This window comes from Canis lupus, chromosome 9 (genome assembly GCF_011100685.1).
Source record: "Canis lupus familiaris isolate Mischka breed German Shepherd chromosome 9, alternate assembly UU_Cfam_GSD_1.0, whole genome shotgun sequence".
Taxonomy (NCBI): domain Eukaryota; kingdom Metazoa; phylum Chordata; class Mammalia; order Carnivora; family Canidae; genus Canis; species Canis lupus.
Window position 1 is genome coordinate 54,076,785 of NC_049230.1, and position 20,551 is coordinate 54,097,335.

The 20,551-nt window shown below is 47.8% G+C and overlaps 1 protein-coding gene across 7 annotated transcripts in view; it reads right to left on the reverse strand.

The window, feature by feature from the left end:
* USP20 (ubiquitin specific peptidase 20) overlaps positions 1 to 20,551 on the reverse strand; it is a 43,269-nt gene that overhangs the window by 20,604 nt on the left and 2,114 nt on the right. For 3 of the 7 annotated variants that reach the window (XM_038549071.1, XM_038549064.1, XM_038549067.1), the window contains exons 2-9: positions 13,524 to 13,683; positions 9,808 to 9,924; positions 8,528 to 8,624; positions 4,633 to 4,686; positions 2,897 to 2,959; positions 2,399 to 2,530; positions 1,192 to 1,288; positions 645 to 714 (exon numbers count right to left, since the gene is read on the reverse strand). In XM_038549071.1, coding sequence (XP_038404999.1) covers positions 645 to 714; positions 1,192 to 1,288; positions 2,399 to 2,530; positions 2,897 to 2,959; positions 4,633 to 4,686; positions 8,528 to 8,608 — 497 coding nt within the window. In that variant the 5' untranslated portion in view covers positions 8,609 to 8,624; positions 9,808 to 9,924; positions 13,524 to 13,683. Of the gene's footprint in view, positions 1 to 644; positions 715 to 1,191; positions 1,289 to 2,398; positions 2,531 to 2,896; positions 2,960 to 4,632; positions 4,687 to 8,527; positions 8,625 to 9,807; positions 9,925 to 10,217; positions 10,465 to 13,523; positions 13,684 to 17,048; positions 17,174 to 20,551 lie in introns of those variants that run through there. The other 4 variants (XM_038549066.1, XM_038549070.1, XM_038549068.1 and 1 more) reach the window with 4 other exon arrangements.

Genomic DNA, 20,551 nt, shown 5'->3' on the forward strand with positions numbered 1-20,551 from the left:
GTGGCTCAGTGGTTTAGTGCCGCCTTCAGCCCAGGGCATGATCCTGGAGACCCGGGATCGAGTCCCACATCGGGCTCCCTGCAGGGAGCCTGCTTCTCCCTCTGCCTGTGTCTCTGCCTCTCTCTCTGTCTCTCATGAATAAATAAAATCTTAAAAAAAAAAAATATGTGGACCATTGGGGCACCTGGGTGGCTCAGTCAATTGAGCGGCCAACTCTTGATTTAGGTTCAGGTCATGATCTCAGGGTCCTGGGATCAAGCCCCACATCGAGCTCCCTGCTCAGCAGGGAATCTGCTTCTCCCTCTGCCTCTGCCCCTCCTCCTGCTTATGCTCTCTCTTTCTCTCAAATAAATAAATAAAATCTTAAAAAAACTAAATGTAGACCATTAAACGGTTCCCCATAAACAACAAGATAGGAACATCCCCCCAGGGCGTGCTCCACTTCTCAGATGACCTTCCCAGGATTAATTCTGACAGGAGGGATTGCTGGGTCAAAGGGCATGTGTGTTCTAAGGGTTCTGACACACAACCGTATACATGCATCTGTGGGAAACACACACAGCACAGCCTGGGGGCTGCTGCTACTTCCAGGGCGCCGGGCGGCAGCTCCTGGCCTCCAGCTCCCAGACGATGTAACAACCTACCAGTTGGACAGGGCCTGCAAGGCAGCATTCATGTAGCAGGAGTTTCCGAGGTTCTTCATCCCCGTGAGGCCTAGGAACCAAGGCACATGGAGGACAGAAGGTGAGGGTCCTGCCCCTCCTACATGAGCTGTGGCTCCTGAGCCACCAGGCCCCAACCAGGGGAGGACATGGGAGGCTGGTGTTCCACCCCCGACATCTGCCAAGTGAGTTAATGTGCTTCCCGCTCACAACAGCTGTGGGTGCTTGAGTGTTTCAAATAGGCGGACTCCTTTGCCTTCCACCCAGCCCGGCCCACCATCCACACTGCACAGGTGAGGAGGCCCAGAGCAGAGGGGCCAGCCTGCCCACGAAGCACACAGCTGAGATGGAGGATGAGGATGGCAGGCTGCTAGGACTCAGCTGGACGGCCAGCACTCCAAGGGAAGCCACCTTGCTCTACAGGATATCGATCGAGCCACGTTTCCCTGCCCATTCGGCGCAAGGCACACCCACAGCTGAGGCCCCCCCGTCTGGCCCAACAACACCCCCTTGTTCTGGGGTCAGCTACCTCGAGGCTTCAGGTCATCATCCTCTGACTCGGACTCTCCTTCATCGGCCACAGCAATAGGGACAGCTTTCAGTGGGTGGGAGGGCAGTGGAGAGTCCTGTGTGAAAGATGTAGAGTGAGGAACACTCCTTAACACAGGTAAGGAGGTAAGGAGGGAGGGGTGGGGGTCAGAGCCCCATGCACTGCCCGGCCCCCTGCCCCTCCCCCACCACCCACAGGGGAAAAGGAAGCCCAGCCCCTAGCTACGAGCCTGCACCAGTCAGCCCATCTGAGCAGAGGACACCCCAGAAAGAGATGGCACCGACGGCCTTACCCTGGGAACGTGTATTTTATTTACAAGAATTAAAAAATAATCTTATTTGTAATAGATTTGGCAAAAAATAGAAAACAATAGCAAAAGACAACGCAACTTTCCTGAGACAATCACTCTACATCATATGCATAGACAATCATATACACGGCTATGCAGATTTTTAACTGTTAGCACACACAGGCCCCCAAATAAAATACTGTACACATACTGTCTTATAGTCTTTTCTGTAAAAAATCATAAACATCTACCATATTTGCAAACATATTCCATAAACACTCATGGAGTGCCTAGTAGGTGATGGTGGCCATGTAAATGTTGAGTCAGGGCACACACACACACACACACACACACACACATGCACAGGCCTCCCTGAGCTCCCACTCCAGCTGGCCAATCTGACAGCCAGCATACTGACCCTAGCCCGAGGCTGGCCTCCAGGCGTGGGCTTGCTGGGCCCACCACCTACAAGTGCTGCACAGGGTCCTGCTTGGAGCATCGTTAGGAGGGTTTCCAGACATTTCCCACATAGAAACATGCCGTGGTGACCACTGGGGGTTCCCGTGGGATATATCTTAGAGCTGGGGTTGCGGGGGCTCTCCACAGGCCCCAGGCCAGAGCTCCCACAAGCCCTGTACTTGCCCACAGCCTCCCCATGGCCTATGAACTCCCAAAGGGAGGCCCTTCCCAAGAGGACCTTTGTGTCCTCAACCCCCAACGTGAGACTTAGCCCAAAGTCAGGGCTCAGTACGCATTTCCTGGCACCTGAGAACACTGCCCAGGAACAGATGCCATCTGGGACCCACCAATCCCTGTTCTACCAACACCTGGGTCACAAGGCCCTGCCCTCGACATGTGTCATCACCACCTGCACTGACCCCACTGCACCCCCTTTACCTGCTCCGAGAACCTGGGTGAGGGGCCTGCTGGGTGGGCTGCCAGCCTCTGCTCCAGGAACACCTCCTTCTCACAGGCGTAACACCACACCCGGAATGTGGTCAGGTTCACCGTCAGGTTATGCTTTTTTGCCTAGAGGGCAAGATCCAAAATGAGGTTGAAGACACACTGGCCTAGTAGCAGGTGCCCTGAGGCTGCAGCAGGGCAGCCTCAGTAAAAGGCCCTGCTGGGACAGACGCCTGGAAGCTCAGAATCTGCTCATCCTCCAGCCAGGAACGCCAAGGGCCACCACTGATCAAACACATGCATATGCTATAAGCTTGCACCTGCATATCAGCACTTGCTCCTTTATAGGAACCCGGTTATGCTTATTCTTATTTTACAGACATAGCCATTGAGGCCCAGAGGGGGCAGATGGAGCTCAGAGGCTGCTGGAGCCAGGGCCTGAATTCGGGGCCAGCTACCTGCAGGGCCCACGCTCCTGGCCACAGCACTCACCTGAGCATGAATGGTGCTGTGGTCAGCGAAGGATTCTCCGCAGCCAACATAGGGGCAGGCGACCTGCAGAGAGGGAAAGGGAGAGGCTTGGGGCTGGCTCATCTCTGCCATCAGGACCCACAAGTGACTGAGGCCCTGCCACTCCATGGGACAACAGGTTTACACACCTGCAGTTCCAGCTGGACAGGATGGCTACCATAAAAGCTGCCCCTGACCTCTGAGTGAGGTGGGCAGGGTGCTCTGGGCTATAGGCCTCCTGCAAAGACCCCAGGTGGGGTCACAGCTAGATGCGGGCCAAGCTGAGGCTTGGCTATGTGGCACCCAGCACTCTCCCACACTTCCTTTTGGGGCAGTAATTAGGACCCACAAACTGGACCACAATTGTGGCCCACAGAGGGGCCTGTATGTTCCTTATGACCTCGCCTTTGGCCTTGTGCTCCCTTGTGCCGAACTGCAGGCATCCAGCCCAGTGATCAGCCTGCTTCTCCACAGATCAGCACTATACAGGCTTGTAGGACCTCTGGTCACAAAGGATGTGTCATTTTCTCCTAGGGGAGAGGGCTTCCAGAAGGCAGGACCATGTCTCACATTTCTTGCTGTCCCCCGAGGGCCCAGGCTGTACCCTGTGATCTACTTTATAACGGAGTGATAGATCCTAGAGGATGAAACCAGAGTGCCCTGGTGGCTGGCCCCTGTGTCTTCTGCAAAGACAGACTTGATCTGTGATGTCCTTACCTGCTCAGGTCAGGGTTTTTTGGGGTTTTTTTTTGTATTTGTTTTTAAAACTTTTTTTTTTTAAGATTTTATTTATTTATTTATTTATTTATTTATTTATTTATTTATTTATTTATTCATGATAGACACACACACAGAGAGAGGCAGAGACCCAGGCAGAGGGAAAAGCAGGCCCCATGTAGGGAGCCTGACATGGGACTCGATCCCAGGATTCCAGGATCATGCCCTGGGTTGAAGTCAGGCGCTTAAACCACTGAACCACCCAGGCTGCCCTTGTATTTGTTTTTAAAGAAATTTTAAGTGGCAGTCATTTTTGGCATGATTATAAAATGCAATAAATACATACTTTTAGAAAATTTGGAAAATACTACAGAATTACAGAAACAAAATGGAAACTAGCCCAAATTCCACCCCCCTACTACCCCCGACAGAAAACTGCCATGCTTAGATATCTGTTACTCTTTTTAATAAGCAATAACAATGAGACGTGACCAGATTTACTGGGCATGGTCTATGGGCCATGCACCCCGCTGAACCCATCACAGGCATCATATCTCATCAAATCTCCCCTAACCCCATGCACAAGGCAGGGACAGTTGCCCAGCATGTGGCCCCTCCTTTACAGGCTGGGAGACAAGACCCAGGCTGGCCCAGGGACAGGCTGCTACTAAGGAGAGCCAGGGCTCAGAGCCAAGCCGAGATGCCTACAGCAAGTCTCACATAGATGTGCGAGTATAGATGTTGCCTTTCGCGCAGATGGGATCATTTACACCAGGGTCTTCCACAACCTCCTGTTTTCTCTTGTTATTTGTAGTGGCTGCCAGGTGGCCAGCTGGGGGATGTGCGGTCTCTGGCGCCCTCTTGGTTTGGGCCATGCACCTGAGACATCCAGGCCCCGTGTCCCTGCCTGAGGTTTCCAGGAGTACCCACCAGAGACAGACGCTCCCAGCCCAGAGTCTAGACCAAGCTCCACACTCCCAAAGGCGACAAGGATGCCTTACCTGGAGACAGGCCCACAGGTTTGGTCCAGTAACACCACACGACTGACAGGCTCCCTGTGTGAGAGGAAGGGCCAAGAGTGAGCAGCCTGAAGGAGCCACTCCAGCCAGAGGTGCCACACACCCCCACCATTGCCAACGGTTGTACCCCAAAGCTCTCCACTTAAAGGCTTATTTTTTGCCTTGAAAAGGCTTTCACCCACCTGCCAATCTAAATGTCCTTCCTCACAGGGCACTTTACACTTTACTGTTTGAATTTTATTTCATCATGTGCTGCAAAAACATTTTCCATAAAATCATCTGAAACTTAAAGAGACCTGTTAATATGCTCTTTTATCGCGCCCTCCACTCTTCCTTTGATGACCGTGTAAGCCTTTCTCCCCATCTAGACTCTGGGCTCCATGAAAGAGGGATGGTCTTTGTCTACCCTCGTGACTTCACAGAGCCTGGTACAAACTGGGAGATCACTATGTTTGCTGACCACAGAAAACACTGAGTGCTCTGGTCTTCTGGGTGGCAGAGCCTGCTTCTTGTCTACCAGTGTCTCCCCTTCTCGCTTTAGTAACAGAATGCATGGCTCTGGGCTGAGCACACAGCCAGCCAGCCGCAGACTATTTCTCAACCTTCACTGTGGTTACCAGGCTTAGTTCTGGACACAGTGACAATGGAAGTGATATGTGCCACTTCTAGGCTGTGCATGCACACACACACACACACACACACTCACACGCGCGTGCGCCCCCCCACCCCCAATGCCTTCTCCTTCTTCCACTGGCTGGAAGGCAAATGCAAAGGCAGGAGCGGAGGCAAGCACTCTGCACTCAGAGATGAAAGCCATGTGTTAAGAATGGCAGCGCCACCCCGCCTGCCATCCCACCTAGCTCTGGACTGTTCCAGGAGAGAAAAGGAAACGTCTACCTCATTAAAGATACTGTATCTCAGGGTCTCATTACAACTTAAAATGTGCCCTAAATAATCTTGTCTGCACATGTGTCAAACAGCAATTCCCAGGTAAGCCTCCACAGTGCCCAAGGGGCCTCAATCAGTGGAGGTGGGTTCTAAGTGCCAGCTCTGACAGCAGTTACATACAGCATGGGGCTCAGTCAGAGCAAGAGGGACACCTGCTGAGGATGACCATGGCCAAGTCCTTCACACATTGCTCACATTATTCCCGCCACTCTATGCTGCACTCCTTTTGGACAGATGAGGAACTGAGGCTCTGAGGTCCTGCTGGGCTACAGAGCAGGCTTGGGAAAGGGAAGCTGGGGAGGCTGAGTCATCGAGCCCCCACCAGCAAAGCAGACCTCCTCCTCCCATGCTTCCAAGGGGAACTTCTCATTCTCATGAAGCACAGTTTATGGCTCTGTCGGGTTGAGGTGAAGAAAGTTGGAACAGAGGTTCACAGCCTGACAGGGTCTCCTGCTGAGGTTGCCATGGGCAGCAGGAGACCCATTTACTTCATGCCCTTGAAGCAGTAGCCCCTAACCTTCCTGAATTTGTTATCTCTTGTGATTTTCTGATTTCAACAATTCACTTCCATCTTCCAGGGCGTCCTTTTTGCTTCAGTCATTTGAATGACAACAGTATCAAGCACTTCTCTTTTTTTAAGTAGGCTCTGAGTCTCTGTGGGGTTCAAGCTCAAGACCACGAGATCCATAATCACGTGCTCTACTGACTGAGCCAGCCAGGCACTGGGTATGCTTGTTCTAATAGTCCAGATGATACATACACACGATACACAATTTGAAGTAGAGAATATAAATGCAGGGGGATCCCTGGGTGGCTCAGCAGTTTATCGCCTGCCTTTGGCTCAGGGCGCAGTCCTGGAGTCCCGGAATCGAGTCCCGCGTCGGGCTCCCTGCATGGAGCCTGCTTCTTCTGCCTGTGTCTCTGCCTCTCTCTGTATCTTTCATGAATAAATAAAATATTTTTTAAAAAGGAGAGAATATAAATGCAGAAAGCATCTATGTGCTGGAATAATGTAAACCATGTCCCTTCATACTTTCTTCTGATACAGATGTATATGCACATATTTAGGGCAAGGGGTGTGATTTGTAGGAAAAATAAGCTCATACTATACGTATTCCTCTGACTCATGCTTCTGCCACCTTTTTGTGGTCACCTTTCCAAGTCTGTACACAGACACCACACCTCGTCCTTTGCAATGACCACAAGGTGCTCCACCCTGTAGGCACAGCACAATTGACCCCCTCCCTTCTTGATGAATATTCAGACTGCTGCCAGTTTTCTCTTACAAATGATGCTTGATAAAGACTGCTGCATTTGTATCTTTATAACTGGTGCTTATGTCTCTGCTGGATAAACTCCCAGAAGTGGAATAGCATCTCCGAATGAACAGGAATGCCTACCTAGCCCAGCATGTGTGTGGTCTCCTTCCCTCCATCACTGTCAGCGCTGATCGCATCGGCCTGTGGTTCACCCGGCAGATGAAAATGCCATCACCTTGCTATCACCAGCAATACCCCTGGCCACTGGTGAAGTCAAGTATCTTCTTTTAGAAGTTTCTTGGCCATTTGTATCTCCTCCACTGTGACCTGTTCCTATCCCTACCTCTTCCGGTATTTTAAAAACAACCATGGTTTCATTTTGTAGATTCCTGGATGCTCAGAGAAGGGTGGAAGACACGCTCCCAGAAATACAGGCCTGAGACATCTCCAGATGTTCTCAGTCTTCCAGGTCCAGAAGCACTAACACTTCCAAAAGGCTGTATGACCCAGTCCAGATCTTCCCTCCTTGCTCCCTTCTTTGCCCTCAGGTCCCCCTATTCCTGTCTCTTCTGGAGGAAAATGCCCTTGGCTTGTCTCATTTATTCCTTTGTGCAGACTCAGAGAGAACCCAGCGTTAGTGCAATACACCACAGCCTCACTCCACCCCTCCTCCAGACCACAGAGAAGCGAGAAACTACTTCAAAAGAAGCCACAGGTACTTTGAAGACCTGATCCTGCCTGCAGGCTCAGATGAAGCCAGCTCAGGCCAAACCCAGGACCTGTGCCCGGAAAGAAGAGCTGGCAATTTGTCTAGGAATCTGACCCTGGACCCCATTCCCGGGGAGTGTGTCCTCCACATGTTCTACCCTCTGATCTGTCCTCCCCACCACCCCCTACACATAATGGCATTTCCAGGAGACCCTTCATCACAGCATCATATCCCCCACATGAGAAGAAGAGCCAGAGTGCCCACCCATGGAGGCTCAGTTATGGGGCTCATACAACGAGATACCATGCAATTCCAGGGCAAAGACCGAGAAAACTGTCTATGTACACAGGGTTGGAAGAGCTCCAGGATACACTGTCCTGTGAATAAAGCAAGTTACAAAAGTATCTGCAGTATGCTACCTTTTAGGTAATGAAGGGGGAAATGAAAAAATCAGCATATTTGTATTTAAAAAGTCTGAAAAGGAACAAAAGAAACTAAGTGGCTCCCTAAAGGTGGGACAGGGAGAGTGAGCACTAGGGTGGGAGGGGGATTTCTCGACATTGATATTTTCATATTGTTTGATTTTGAACCATAGGAAACCCCAGTCAGAGAGGCCCACCTGCGCTTTGGGCCTCTCAGGGCCCTCCTCAGGTCACAGGTGTCAAAATGCCCATGGACTCTCAAAACATGATTCATTCTCTGCCTTGGAAAGGCTCCATGCTCCCACTCTGGCAGCTAATGCACTGAGCATCGGTGGCTTCCAAATGGAGTGGGCTAAGTGATAATTAACGGCTATTAAGACACAGCCCCCGGAAACAGACGCCAGCCCTTCCATTTACACAAAAGGCTAAGCAGAGACTGTCGGGAAGCCAGATCTTCCATAAACCTTTGGAAACACCTCTACCTCAGGACTGCAGTGCCCCAGGTGTGGGCCCCAGCCCTGTAAAGCCTGACCCTTTACCTTAGATTTGAACAGCAAGTCTTCCTTGGTTACCTCCCCTATAGAGTCAAGGTGAGGACAAAAGTCCCTGGAGTCCCCCATTCTGGCCTGGTCTCACCTACAAGAAAACACAGGGAGCCTGGGTTAATGGCAGCCACTGCTGGAGGGAGGCAGGGGCTACTGGTTCACCACATTGACTTCGGTCTTGAATCCTGGCTCTGCCACATATCATCTGGTGACTCGAGGAAGCTACCTAACTTCTCTGAGCCTCAGTGTCCTTCTCTGGGAATTGGGCCTGACAGTGACATTGATCCCAACGGGTTGCTCAAGGACTCGCAAATGGCTACATGTGAAACTGGTGAAATGTGAATAAGCCCTGTGGGTTGTACCAATGTCAACTTTACTGGATGGAATGCTGTACTATAGACATATCAAAGATATGGTACCACTGGGGGAAACCGAGTGAAATGTATTTAGGACCTCCCAGCACATTTATGGCAACGCCCTGAGAGTTACTACTATTTCAAAAGAAAATGTATAAAAATGGAATTCACTTTAGCCACTCAAAACTTCAGCAGAAATCACACCCCCACCTGACTGCTGATTCTAGCTCCAAACCATTGCCACAAAAGGTCCAAACCAACCAAGGACTGAGTGGCATCAAGGTGGTTCAATCAAAGCCAGAGGGTCTGTGTCCACCACAGGAGGTTGACCCCTACCTCTCCTGGAAGGCCCCTCCCAATCAGAAATGGTCAGCCAGGGGGCAACTAGCCCAGGCTCCCAGCCAGAACAGGTGCCACGGGTGCCATCAGGTTCCAGGTAGCACATTGAGTGGTTTCCATGCATTATTTCATTACAAACCTCCCCAGCCATCTTCGAGGCAGCTGTGGTTCACCCCATTTTACAGATTAGGAAACAGGGCGTCCTTCTTAGCTCATGTCTCACAGGAAGGAGTGCTACAGCCAAGGCCCTGCCCATGTTCGCTCTCTTTTTAACTTGGGAAAATGTAAACACGCAGAAGCAGACAAAACTGCACAGCTCCCTCCCATGCACCCGTTACCTGGCTTCAACCATGAGCCATTCATGGCCAACCCTGCTTCAGCCCAACCCCCCACTTCCTCTTTTTTTTGGCAGGAGATTCCCAGATAAGACACCATTTCATCTGTGCACGTTCTTCTAAAAGATAAGGGTTTGAAAGAAGAAAAAAGATATAACCACAGTTCCGTTATTTCACCCAAAAGAATTTCTTCCTCAGTCCGTGTTTAAGGGCTACCCTGGAGACAGGAAGGTTGTGGGCCTACCTCTGTGTAAAGCGACACCCCCAGGGAGCAGCTGACATCTGCATCCTCTGTGGACAGTGGAGAGCCAACAGTGGTGGCCGCGTCAGCAGGGGTGAGTGGAGGCCTCAGGCAGGGCACCTGGGAAGACAAACCAGCTATACTTCATGCAGCTCTATTATTTTAAAATCCCTCTTTGCACCGACCAGAGGCTGAAAATTGGCCCAAATTCCTCCGGGGGCGGTGGGGGGAGGCAAGTGAATTTTTGGATATTTGGGCAACCTATAAGCTGGACAATAAAAACACACCACTACCTGGATAGCGAAAGAAGGCTTGTATAGAGCTGGCAAATAGAGCCAGCCCCACCTTGAGGGTGTGCAACCCTTCAGTAGCCACTGCTGGGCATTACTTTTATGATCCCTGAGAGCACTGACCTTTAAGGGTCTATAAGAGAGGCCAAGGGCCTCTCCAGCTACTGCTCCCTCTGGCAGCCACAGCACATTAACCCTCCAGGCAGAAGGCTCAGCCCCTCTCACGCATGCCACTGGGACCCTCAGATCATTCTTTGTGCCTCTTCCAAGGATCCTGTGCTGCTCAGAATCCCCAACCTTCAAGTCTTAAGCAACCCCAGGTTAGAGGCACAACGGAGCCCATCCATATGTCACCACTGCCCCCCACCCCACTTCCCTACTGGGCCACAGTCTCCCAGATGTGGGCAGTTCAAAACGGGAGAGGCAGTTAGAAGCTAACACTTAAAATAGTCACATGACAATGATGGGTTCAAGGTTCTAAATTCCAAGCTTCCTCACTTGAAGCCAGATTTTTAGGGTTTTGGGTTTTTGCTTTTTTTAATTTTTTTCCCCATTTCCACTGAGGTTAAGTGCACGGGGTTGGCAAGCTGCAGTACATGTGGGGGATGGGCAGAGTGGGGAGGGAGGGTCTTTGGTGTGTGCCCCATCTCTCCAGCTAGATCACAGAGCCAGCTTATGAGCTTGATGCCCAGAGCTACAAACGATGCTTAGGACAAGGATGATGGTGACAGGCCCGTCTTGATTCACATGTGCAATCAGACTACTTAAGTTCCTCCAAATCCAGATGGGGGGGAAAAGAGCCCTGTGGCCAACAACCCTCCAAATACCCTCATTGCCCCTGTCTTACAGAAGAAACAAAACTAGAGCTTAGTTAACTATAGGACTTGGCCACAGTCAATCCTTAGCTAGTAAGTCATGGGTGGGTATTTGATCAGATTATCTGGTACAGAGCCATGCTCTGAATCAGGGCTTGGCAAATCTTGTCTAGGAACTACCAGGCAGTAAATAATTTAGGCTTTGTGGGCCATGTTAATCTTTATCACACATTCTTTGTATTTTTTTAATAATGTATTAAAACAAAAAAAAATGTATTAAAACAATTTTTTAAAAAAATTCTTTGGCACCTGGGTAGCTCAGTGGTTGAGCACCTGCCTTTGGCTCAGATCGTGATCCCCGGGTCCTGGGATCAAGTCCCGCATCAGGCTCCCCACATGCTTCTCCCTCTGCCTCTCTCTCTCTGTGTCTCTCGTGAATAAATAAAATCTTTAAAAAAATTCTTAGCTTGAGAGCTCTGCAAAATAACCTGGGCTTGCTTCCATAGCTTACTGCCTCCTGTTCTAAATTACTGTGCTGTTGGGATCTCACCAAAATGAGCCTGGCTCACGGACATTCCACGTTTCACAGCAAATCACCATCTTAAATAAGGTAAATAGCAAAGAAGAGTCCAGAGGTTTAACGTGGCTCCAGATTTTTTCCAAGTAAATATTCAGGGTGTGTGCAAAGACAGAATGATAAAAGATATGTGCTGTTTATAATGGGGGGAACTGGACATAATCTAAGCTAATGACAACAGGTATCAGACAAATAATGACACACCCACACTCTGTTGTACTGTGCAGCCACTAGAAATGTAAATATTGAATCTTCCTATCCACAAAATTAAACTGGATCTAAGTATATAGAGAGATACACCATGTTTGTGGATTGGTGCACTCCATATTGAGATATCCATTCTGCCCAAATTGGTCTACAGATTCCATGCAATCTCGGTCAAAATTCCAGCAAGCTTTCTTGTAGAAATTGTCAAGCTAGTTCTAAAATGCATACAGAAAAAAGTCAAAACAATTTGGAAAAAGCACAAGGATGAAAGACTTAGACCATCTGAGTGAGGACTTTCTATAAAGATTCAATCATCAAGTCAGTGTGGCATTAACTCAAACACGGACACACAGCTCAAGAGAGTAGAAGCGAGCGTCTGGAGTTAGACCTGCACATATGTGGTCAAATGATTTCAAAAAAGGTATTGATAGCAGTGCCTGGGTGGTTCATTTAAGCATCTGCCTTCAGCTCAGGCTATGATCCTGGAGTCCTGGGTTCTAGCCCTTGCATTGGGCTCCACATTCAGTGGGCAGTCTGCTTCTCCCTCTGTCACTGCCCCTCCCGTTGCTCATTCTCTCCCCTCTCCTCTCTCTTAAATAAATAAAATCTTTTCTTTTTAAAGGTACGGATATAATTCAACAGGCAAAAGACAGTCCTTTCAATAGAGGTTCTCTATATGGGAGACAAAATTACCTTTAACCCCTACCTCACATCATACACAAAGCTTATTTAGAAATAGAACACAGACTATGTAATTGGTGGCCAATAGAGGTTTTAAAAGATCTTCTCTTTCTTCTTATTCTTTTCCAAGGTTCTCAAATAGTCGGGCTATTCCAATATACATCATTGAGATGCACAGATTGCTTTCCCATTTTCAAATTGATGTGACATCTTCCCCTAATTCTTTTTCCTCTAGTTCTTCGTTTGCTCATGGCACTGCCAGAGCTCAGCTCCAGAGTCCTTCAGTTTTTCCCCTTTTTCTCTGGCCTTCACATCAGTCATCTGCTGCATCTGCAGATCCTCCCCAAGCCACACACTCCCTTCTTCCATTTGTGCTGGAGGGCTCTGGGCATGCTGCCTGGCTCCTCCATTACCAGACCCCGCTGCTATTTCCTGCTGCTGCCCTTCTCAGAGCATACGTGATCAGTGACATCTTTCAAGGCTTATGCATGTGTTTTTATCAACATACTTCTTAGAATTGTAAAGCCCCAATGTTCACCATTCTCAACCCCGGCAGCACCCTGCCTTCCTCCAACTCTTCTGCCTCTCACTTCATTCACATGATTGCTACCTGCCATAACGAGGGCTAAACAGTCATTTGTGTTTTTGTTTTTGTTTTTGTTTTTTTTTTTAGTCCTTTGTGTTTTTTTTTTTTTAGTCCTTTGTGTTTTTAACAAGCCTTCTCTCTTCCTCACCTTCTGTTTCCATAAACTCAGTATGTTTTCTTTTTCTTTTTTTAAGATTTTTATTAATTTATTTGAGAGAGAGAGCATAAGTGGGAGGTGGGGGAGGGCAGAGGGAGAGGGAGAAAGAGAAGCAAATGCTGCACTGAGCAGGGAACCTGACGTGGGGCTTGACCCCAAGGTCTCGGGATCATGACCTGAGTCAAAGGCAGATGCGTAACTGACTGAACCATCTGGGACCCCCAATATATTTTATGTGCTTGTATTTCTTTATCTGTTTTTTTTTAAAACCATTGGCAAGCCTCTGATGTGAGTGAGCATGTCTGCTTTGGCAATAAGTGAGATGACATTCATTTTCACATAAACTCAATGTCCAACGGTTTAAGCTTATGTCCTGAAGGAGCAATGAAGTAGAGCAACACCGCACCTTTATCAGGCTTCTGATGTCCGTTCACCGGAAATTCTGCACTTAGTCTTCAAATTTACTAGCAATGTGGTCAAAAACAGGCTGCCAGCAATTACATTATGGGCTGTATCTCCAAATCCTGGGGTATCAGCTATTGTGAGCAGCAACTGAACACCATCTCCTTAAAAAAAAAAAAAAAAAAAAAAAACCCAGATGTATTTATTTGAGAGAGAGAGCATGAGCAGTGAGTGTGTGTGTGTGTGTGTGTGTGTGGGCGGTCAGAGTGAGAAGGACAAGTCAACTCCCTGCTGAGCAGAGAGCCCGATACGGGGCTTAATCTCACGACCCTGAGATCATGACCTGAGCCAAAATCAGACACTTAATGACTGAGCCACCGAGGTGCCCCAACATCACCTCCTTTGATTAAAACTCTGTACTGTTCTACCTGTGCAGTCTTTTTTACCGTGGGAAGTACCTGAATGCCCTGGAGACTACAAATCTGTGAAGAATAGGAGTTGATTAACATCCACGTTCCCAATCCAGATTAACCTATAGTCATAATGTGACAGGTAGCCCCTGTCCACCAATTTTCTGTATACTTGGTTTGGGAGCTTTGCAAATGCCACAGAGCCTTCAAGGTCCATCCATGGAGCTACCAGGGTGCTACTGCAGATGCACCTCCCTCAGTAGGGGTGGATCTGAGTGATCCCACATCCCTGATTCCCCCATGACAAGCCCTGGCATAGTCCAGGTGGCCAGTTCTGGTCTCAGACTTCACAGCAGTAAATATTTAAACTCTAGAACTTCTAGAGGAAATCATAGGAGAGAACCTTTGCAAGTCTGGAGTCCGCAATGTCTTAGGACACAAAAGGTCTTCATTATAAAAGGAAACATTGAAAAACTGAGCTTTTTCAAAATTAAACATTTTTCTTTTCAAAAGATGCCATTAAGGAAATGAAAAAGCAAACTACAGACTTGGAGAAAATGTTCACATTACATGTATCTAACAAATATCCAAAATATATACAACCAAAGGAGGATAAAGTGTTCACTTCCTCTGTGGAAGGATAAACTGTCCGATTTTGTGAAATAGGTGAAGGATTGTGCAAGTACTTCACCAGGTAAGAATGGCCAACAATCACATAAAGGCATGCTCAACATTGTTTTTTTTTTTTTTTTAAGATTTTTATTTTTATTTTTTTAAATTTTTATTTATTTATGATAGTCACAGAGAGAGAGAGAGAGAGAGGCAGAGACATAGGCAGAAGGAGAAGCAGGCTCCATGCACCGGGAGCCCAACGTGGGATTCGATCCCGGGTCTCCAGGATCACGCCCTGGGCCAAAGGCAGGCGCTAAACCGCTGCGCCACCCAGGGATCCCTCAACATTGTTTTTGAGATAACATCTCACAACACCAAGGACATCTAAAACTAATAAAATCTATAATACCAGGTGTTGCTGAAGATGTGAAAGAATTTCATGAATAGGACTGTAAAACAATGTCAAAAGCTGGAAAATAGCTTGGCAGTTTCCTACAAAGTCAAGCATATACTTGTCACATGTCCCTGCAATTCCACTGTTGGATATTTGCACAGGAGAAATGAAAACATACCTCTACACAAAGACTTGTATGCAAACATTCATAGTAACTTTATAAATTGCAAAGACCTCCCCAGGTCCAACAACAGGAGACTGAAGCCAACTAACAGTGTATTCATAGAATGACATACTACTCAGCATCAAAAAGAACCCAGGATAGGGCATCCCTGGGTGGCTCAGCCGTCTGTCTGAAGGCAGGCACTTCAGCCCAGGGCGTGATCCTGGAGTCCCTGGATCGAGCCCCACATCAGGCTCCCTGCATGAAGCCTGCTTCTCCCCCTGCCTGTGTCTGTGCTTCTCTTTCTGTGTGTCTCTCATGAATAAATAAATAAAATCTTAAGAAAAGAAAAAAAAAAAGAGCCCAGGATATACAGCAACAGGGGCAATTCCAAGCACATTAAACCGAGTCAAAGAAGTCAGTTACAAAAGAGTACATAGTCTATGATTCTCTTTATATGAAATTTCAAAACAGATAAAACTAATCTAAGGCATTAGAAACTGGGTCAGTGGTTGCCTGGGGCAGAGGGTGAGTCCATACTATAAAGAGGCAAGAGGGAACTTTCTGTGGTGTTGGAATGTTCTAGATCTTGACTGGGGTGGGATTTAGCCAGGTCTCTATACCTATGAAATCTCAGGAATTGCATCTTTAAAGTGCATGCATTTTGGTGCATGTAAATTATAGCTCAATAAAGTTGATCAAAAGTCCCTTTTTGTTTAAAGATTTTTTCTTTTACTTTATTTGTAAGTAGGCTCTGTGCCCAATGTGGGACTTGAACTCGTGACCCTGAGATTAAGATCCACATGTTCTACTGACTGAGCCACCCAGGTGCCCCCCACTTCTTGGTATACACCCCAAAGTACTCAAAGCAGGGACTTGGATATTCATACACCATGTTAATAGCAGCATTAGTCACAAGAACCAAAGGAGGAAGCAATGCAAGGGTCCGTCAAAAGACGAACAGATACAAAAAATGTGCTATATCCATACAACAGAATATTCTCTAGCTTTAAAAAGATAGAAAATTCCGACTCACACTTCAACAAAGATGAACCTTGAGGACATTATGCTAGGTAAGATGAGCCAGACACAGAGATAAATACTATACAATTCCACTTCTAGGAACTACCTAAAGGAATGAAATCTATAGAGACAGAAAGTAGAATGGTGGTTGCCAGGGAGAGGGAGGGGTCATGCTTAATGGAGACGAAATTTCAGTCTGGGAAGAAGGGAAAGTTCTGGAGATGGATGGGGGTGATGGTTGCACAACAGTGTGAATGTGCTTTAATGCCAAGAGGCTGCACACTAAAGATGACCAAGATGCTACATTTTATATGTATTTTAATGATATTTCAAAAAATTTTCAAAAATAAAAAAAATTTCTGAGGTTGCATACACACACACACACACACACACACACACACACATATTCCCCCCAAGGGCAGGGACTTGTTTTGTTCACTGCTACAGCCCAAATACCTAGAATGGCATCTAAAACAGTGACTTCTCAGTAAATACTTGTTGGATGGATCAAAAGTATAAAAAGCCATAAAACACCACCACAGAAAAATTCCACTTTGATAAACTAATCTTGCTTTGTGCCTACGATGATGTTATCATCATTCCAGGGGGATGGAATCAAAGTGATTTTTGTCTCCTTCTCTTTTGCTTGTCTGCATTTTAACAATGAACTGATGTTGCTTTTGTAATACACAATACACAACCTGATAGGTTACTTGTAAGTATCTTTAAAGTTTCCAAAATAAAAAGAAAGTCTGTCTGGCCTAGTTGGTACATAAGTTGTCCCTCCTGGGCCCTTGCTTTTCCCCAGATCCCTGAGAGAACACTGGGGAAGCTTGACCTCCATTCCCTGGGGGCTCTCCAGACCCTAAACAGGACACCTGAGGTCCATTTTAGAGAGGGGGCAGCACCTGAGTGGTCCCAAAATACCTGACAGAGGAAGTGCCTCAGCTGCTGAGTGGCTTGAAAGTCTAACCCTTCACCATGTGACTCATTCACTTGAAGATCCTCTCTTAATGCCTTTGTTTTTGTCTTATTAACTTCCGTGTTAGATTATAATTTTTCATCTCCTCCCGCCTATCCTGAAAATAGAAAAAGGCTTTTTACGTGGCTTCAATAAAATTAATATACACCTCTGTAGAAGCTGGAGAACACTGACAAACATAAAATGGCATAAAAATCACCTGGGATCCTCAGGGGTGTGGTGGTGGTGGTGGTGGTGGTTACTGTGTTAGTTACTCTTGTTCATGTGTATGAATGAAACTAGAATGTAACAGATACAGTTTGTATACAAGGTTTTTCTGTTTATATCATGTAGATTTTTCCTGTCACTAAACTTCTTTTCAACAACTTCATTTCTAATGGCTGAATAACATCTCACATACAATTTAAGCTATACCTGGGATGCTGGGGTGGCTCAGTGGTTGAGCTTCTCCCTTCGGCTCAGGGCATGATCCTGGGATGAGTTCTGCATCAGGCTCCCCGTGGTGAGCCTGCTTCTCCCTGTGCTTATGTCTCAGCCTCTTTTTCTGTGTCTCTCAAGAGTAAATAAATAAAATTTTTTAAAAAAGAAAACAATTTAAGCTACCCCTTACTTGGCTGCTTTCCTACTCTTAGCCACTTAGGATATTTGTGTGTGTGTGTGTGTGTGTGTGCGCGCGTGTGTGTGTGTGTGTTACGATTATAAAAAAGGCAGTGAGAAATATTTTGGGATATAAATCTTTGACTACATCTTTGAACCAGGAAAAATTACTGGGTCAAAATGTATGTTCTGAAGGCTCTGGATACATATTGACAAAATTCCTCCTAGATCCACTATCTAAATTTATCTGCCTACCAAGGAGCACGCCCAACAGAAAAGTTTGAAGTTGGGATCCCTAGGTGGCTCAGTGGTTTAGCACCTGCCTTTGTCCCAGGGCATGATCCTGGGGTCCTGGGATCAAGTCCCGCATCAGGCTCCCTGCATAGAGCCTGCTTCTCCCTCTGTCTGTATCTCTGCCTCTCTCTCTCCCTCTCATGAATAAATAAATAAAATATTAAAAAAAAAAGAAAAGTTTGAAGTTGATTAACATTTTTTTTCAGAGCTGATGGTTAAAAACATCAGTGTGTATGGAAGGAAAAGCTGAGTGGCAGTACCGTAAACCGTGGGTGTTTACTGTTCTGCACACAGCACCTGAAATGTCAGAAGCACCTGGTCAACAGGCCTGTGTTGCATTTATCTCCACTGCCTAGAAGCTTTCACTTCGTTTTATCTTGGTACCCAACTGGCTTGGCTTGGGGTAATGGGACACATGCCAGGTTTGGGCCCTGCCCTCATGGGCACATAGGCCTGTATTTCAACACCAGGGTAGCTGTTTGCAGCCACTGGGGATGTGATCGTTACTAGTGGCAGCCACCTTTTCCTGTGCTCATACCCCATGCTGGCTGCTTTCACATACGTTAGCCTCAGGGTTGACCCTAATTGAAGGAGGCAATGAGACAGCTAGCCCTGCGTTCAGCAACTTGCTCTGAACGCTTGGCCTCCTCTCCTGGGGCAGAGAAAGCTGCAGGAAAGAGGCCCTGGCAGGTCTGGCACAGAGCCCACCCATGTCAGGCCCCAGTGAGGCTTCCGATAGGGTTCAGCATGAGGGGAACCTGCAGCAAGGAAGGGGGGAAGTGCTCCAGCCAGGCAGACAGGCAGCACCTCTGGGCCGGGCACCAGCCACTCAGACCAGGCCTAGGGTGCCCATTACTCATCGTTTTCCTGGCAGTTCTGGCTACCTCCTCCTCCCAGCTGGGAGCCCAGTTCCTTAGGACGGGAGATGGGATGCTGCCAAGCCCCTGCCAACACGGGGACACCTACCTGCCCTGATCCTTATCATACCAGCCATCTCACACTCCACACACCTGCCCATACCCCTCAGACCCTCAGAGTATGATCCCTTTTCCTTCCTCCTGCCCTCTTCTCTCTCTCCTATTTCCAAGCAACTCCATTTCCCCTAAAGCCCAAATACATCCCTTCCATCAACCCAGTCCTAATTCCCTAGAGTTCAACATCCTCCTGACACCCAAGCAGAACCCACTGCCTTGGGAGTGGCCTTGACAAGTCTTGCTTCCCCCACACCTCCGTTCTCATTTGCCTTACTCACCTCGCCCCTGCCTAGAATGGCCCCATGCAGTGAAACTGATACTAACGGCACTCACTGAATCCTTACCGCTGTCCTGGAAGGCAGGCAACACCGGGTGCTCAATCCATCTCCACCTCCACCTCCATCACTAAAGGAGGAGAGGCTGAGGGTCAGAGAAGTGGAGTAACTGGCTGGAGGTCACACAGCTACTGAGCTGCTGATCCAGGTTTTGAACCCAGGACTGCCCTCCCTGAAGTCAGTGTTCTGAACTGTCAGCTCCACATTCTCCCAAACAGCTCCAGCCAGCCTGAAGTGGGGACGATCTTTACCTCCTCCCAGCCAAAACCCTCATTCTAAGGGCAGCTTCCTCTGGCCTCCTTCACAGGAGCCATTTCTGAGTCATGATTCACAAAGCACTTTTCTTCTCAACTTAAACTCCTGAAGTCAAGGAGAATACCTCTGAAGCCTGGCACTGCAACTTGTTCCAGGCTCTGGAAGAAGAGTCAGTTCACTGGAGAGGGCATGGGTTTGGGGCCACCTCAGGCTGGCAGTTTTGTGGGGTTAGTAGGCTGGAAGCAGTGACTGGTCCCTGGCCACTGAGAAGCCACAAACCCTGGAGTGCTCAAGTAAAAGCAGAAATATAGACTGAAAAACCCTGAAACCGCAAAGCAGGAGAGGCGCAGAGGGGTTCATGCCAAAAGTCTCATAGACAGCAAATGGCAGAACAGGGACTCCAGTGGGGAAAGAGGCTCAGAGAAGGGAAGGGTCATGCCCAGAGTCACATGGTAAATTGGCAGAGCTGGGGCTTGAACTGAGAGTCAGGACCTAGAATTCACTCTACTGTTATATCATGTTACCGACCTAACCACAAATGAGAATATATCAATTTAAATTTGCAATTCGGTCCCACCTCCTATTCGTGATTCCCTCACCTCACTCTATTTCCATACCAGTCATCACCCGCTAATATACTTTACATACTTATGTTATTAGAACCTAACGTCCATGGTGCCTGGGTGGCTCAGTTGGTTGGGCGTCTGACTCTTGATTTCTGCTCAGGTCATGATCTCAGGGTCGTGGGATAGAGAGCCCCGCCCTCAGTGTGGAGTCCTCTTGTCCCTCTTCCTCTACTCCTCCCCATTATCCCCTCCTTCCTCATGCTCTCATTTTCCCTCTCTCAAATAAATAAAATCTTAAAACAACAACAACAACAACAACAACAACCTAAAGTCCACTAGATCAGGGATCTTTCATCTCTTTTGTTCCCTGGCATACTTCAAGCACCTAGAACAGTGCCTGCTTCATATAGTAAAAGCTCAGGAAATA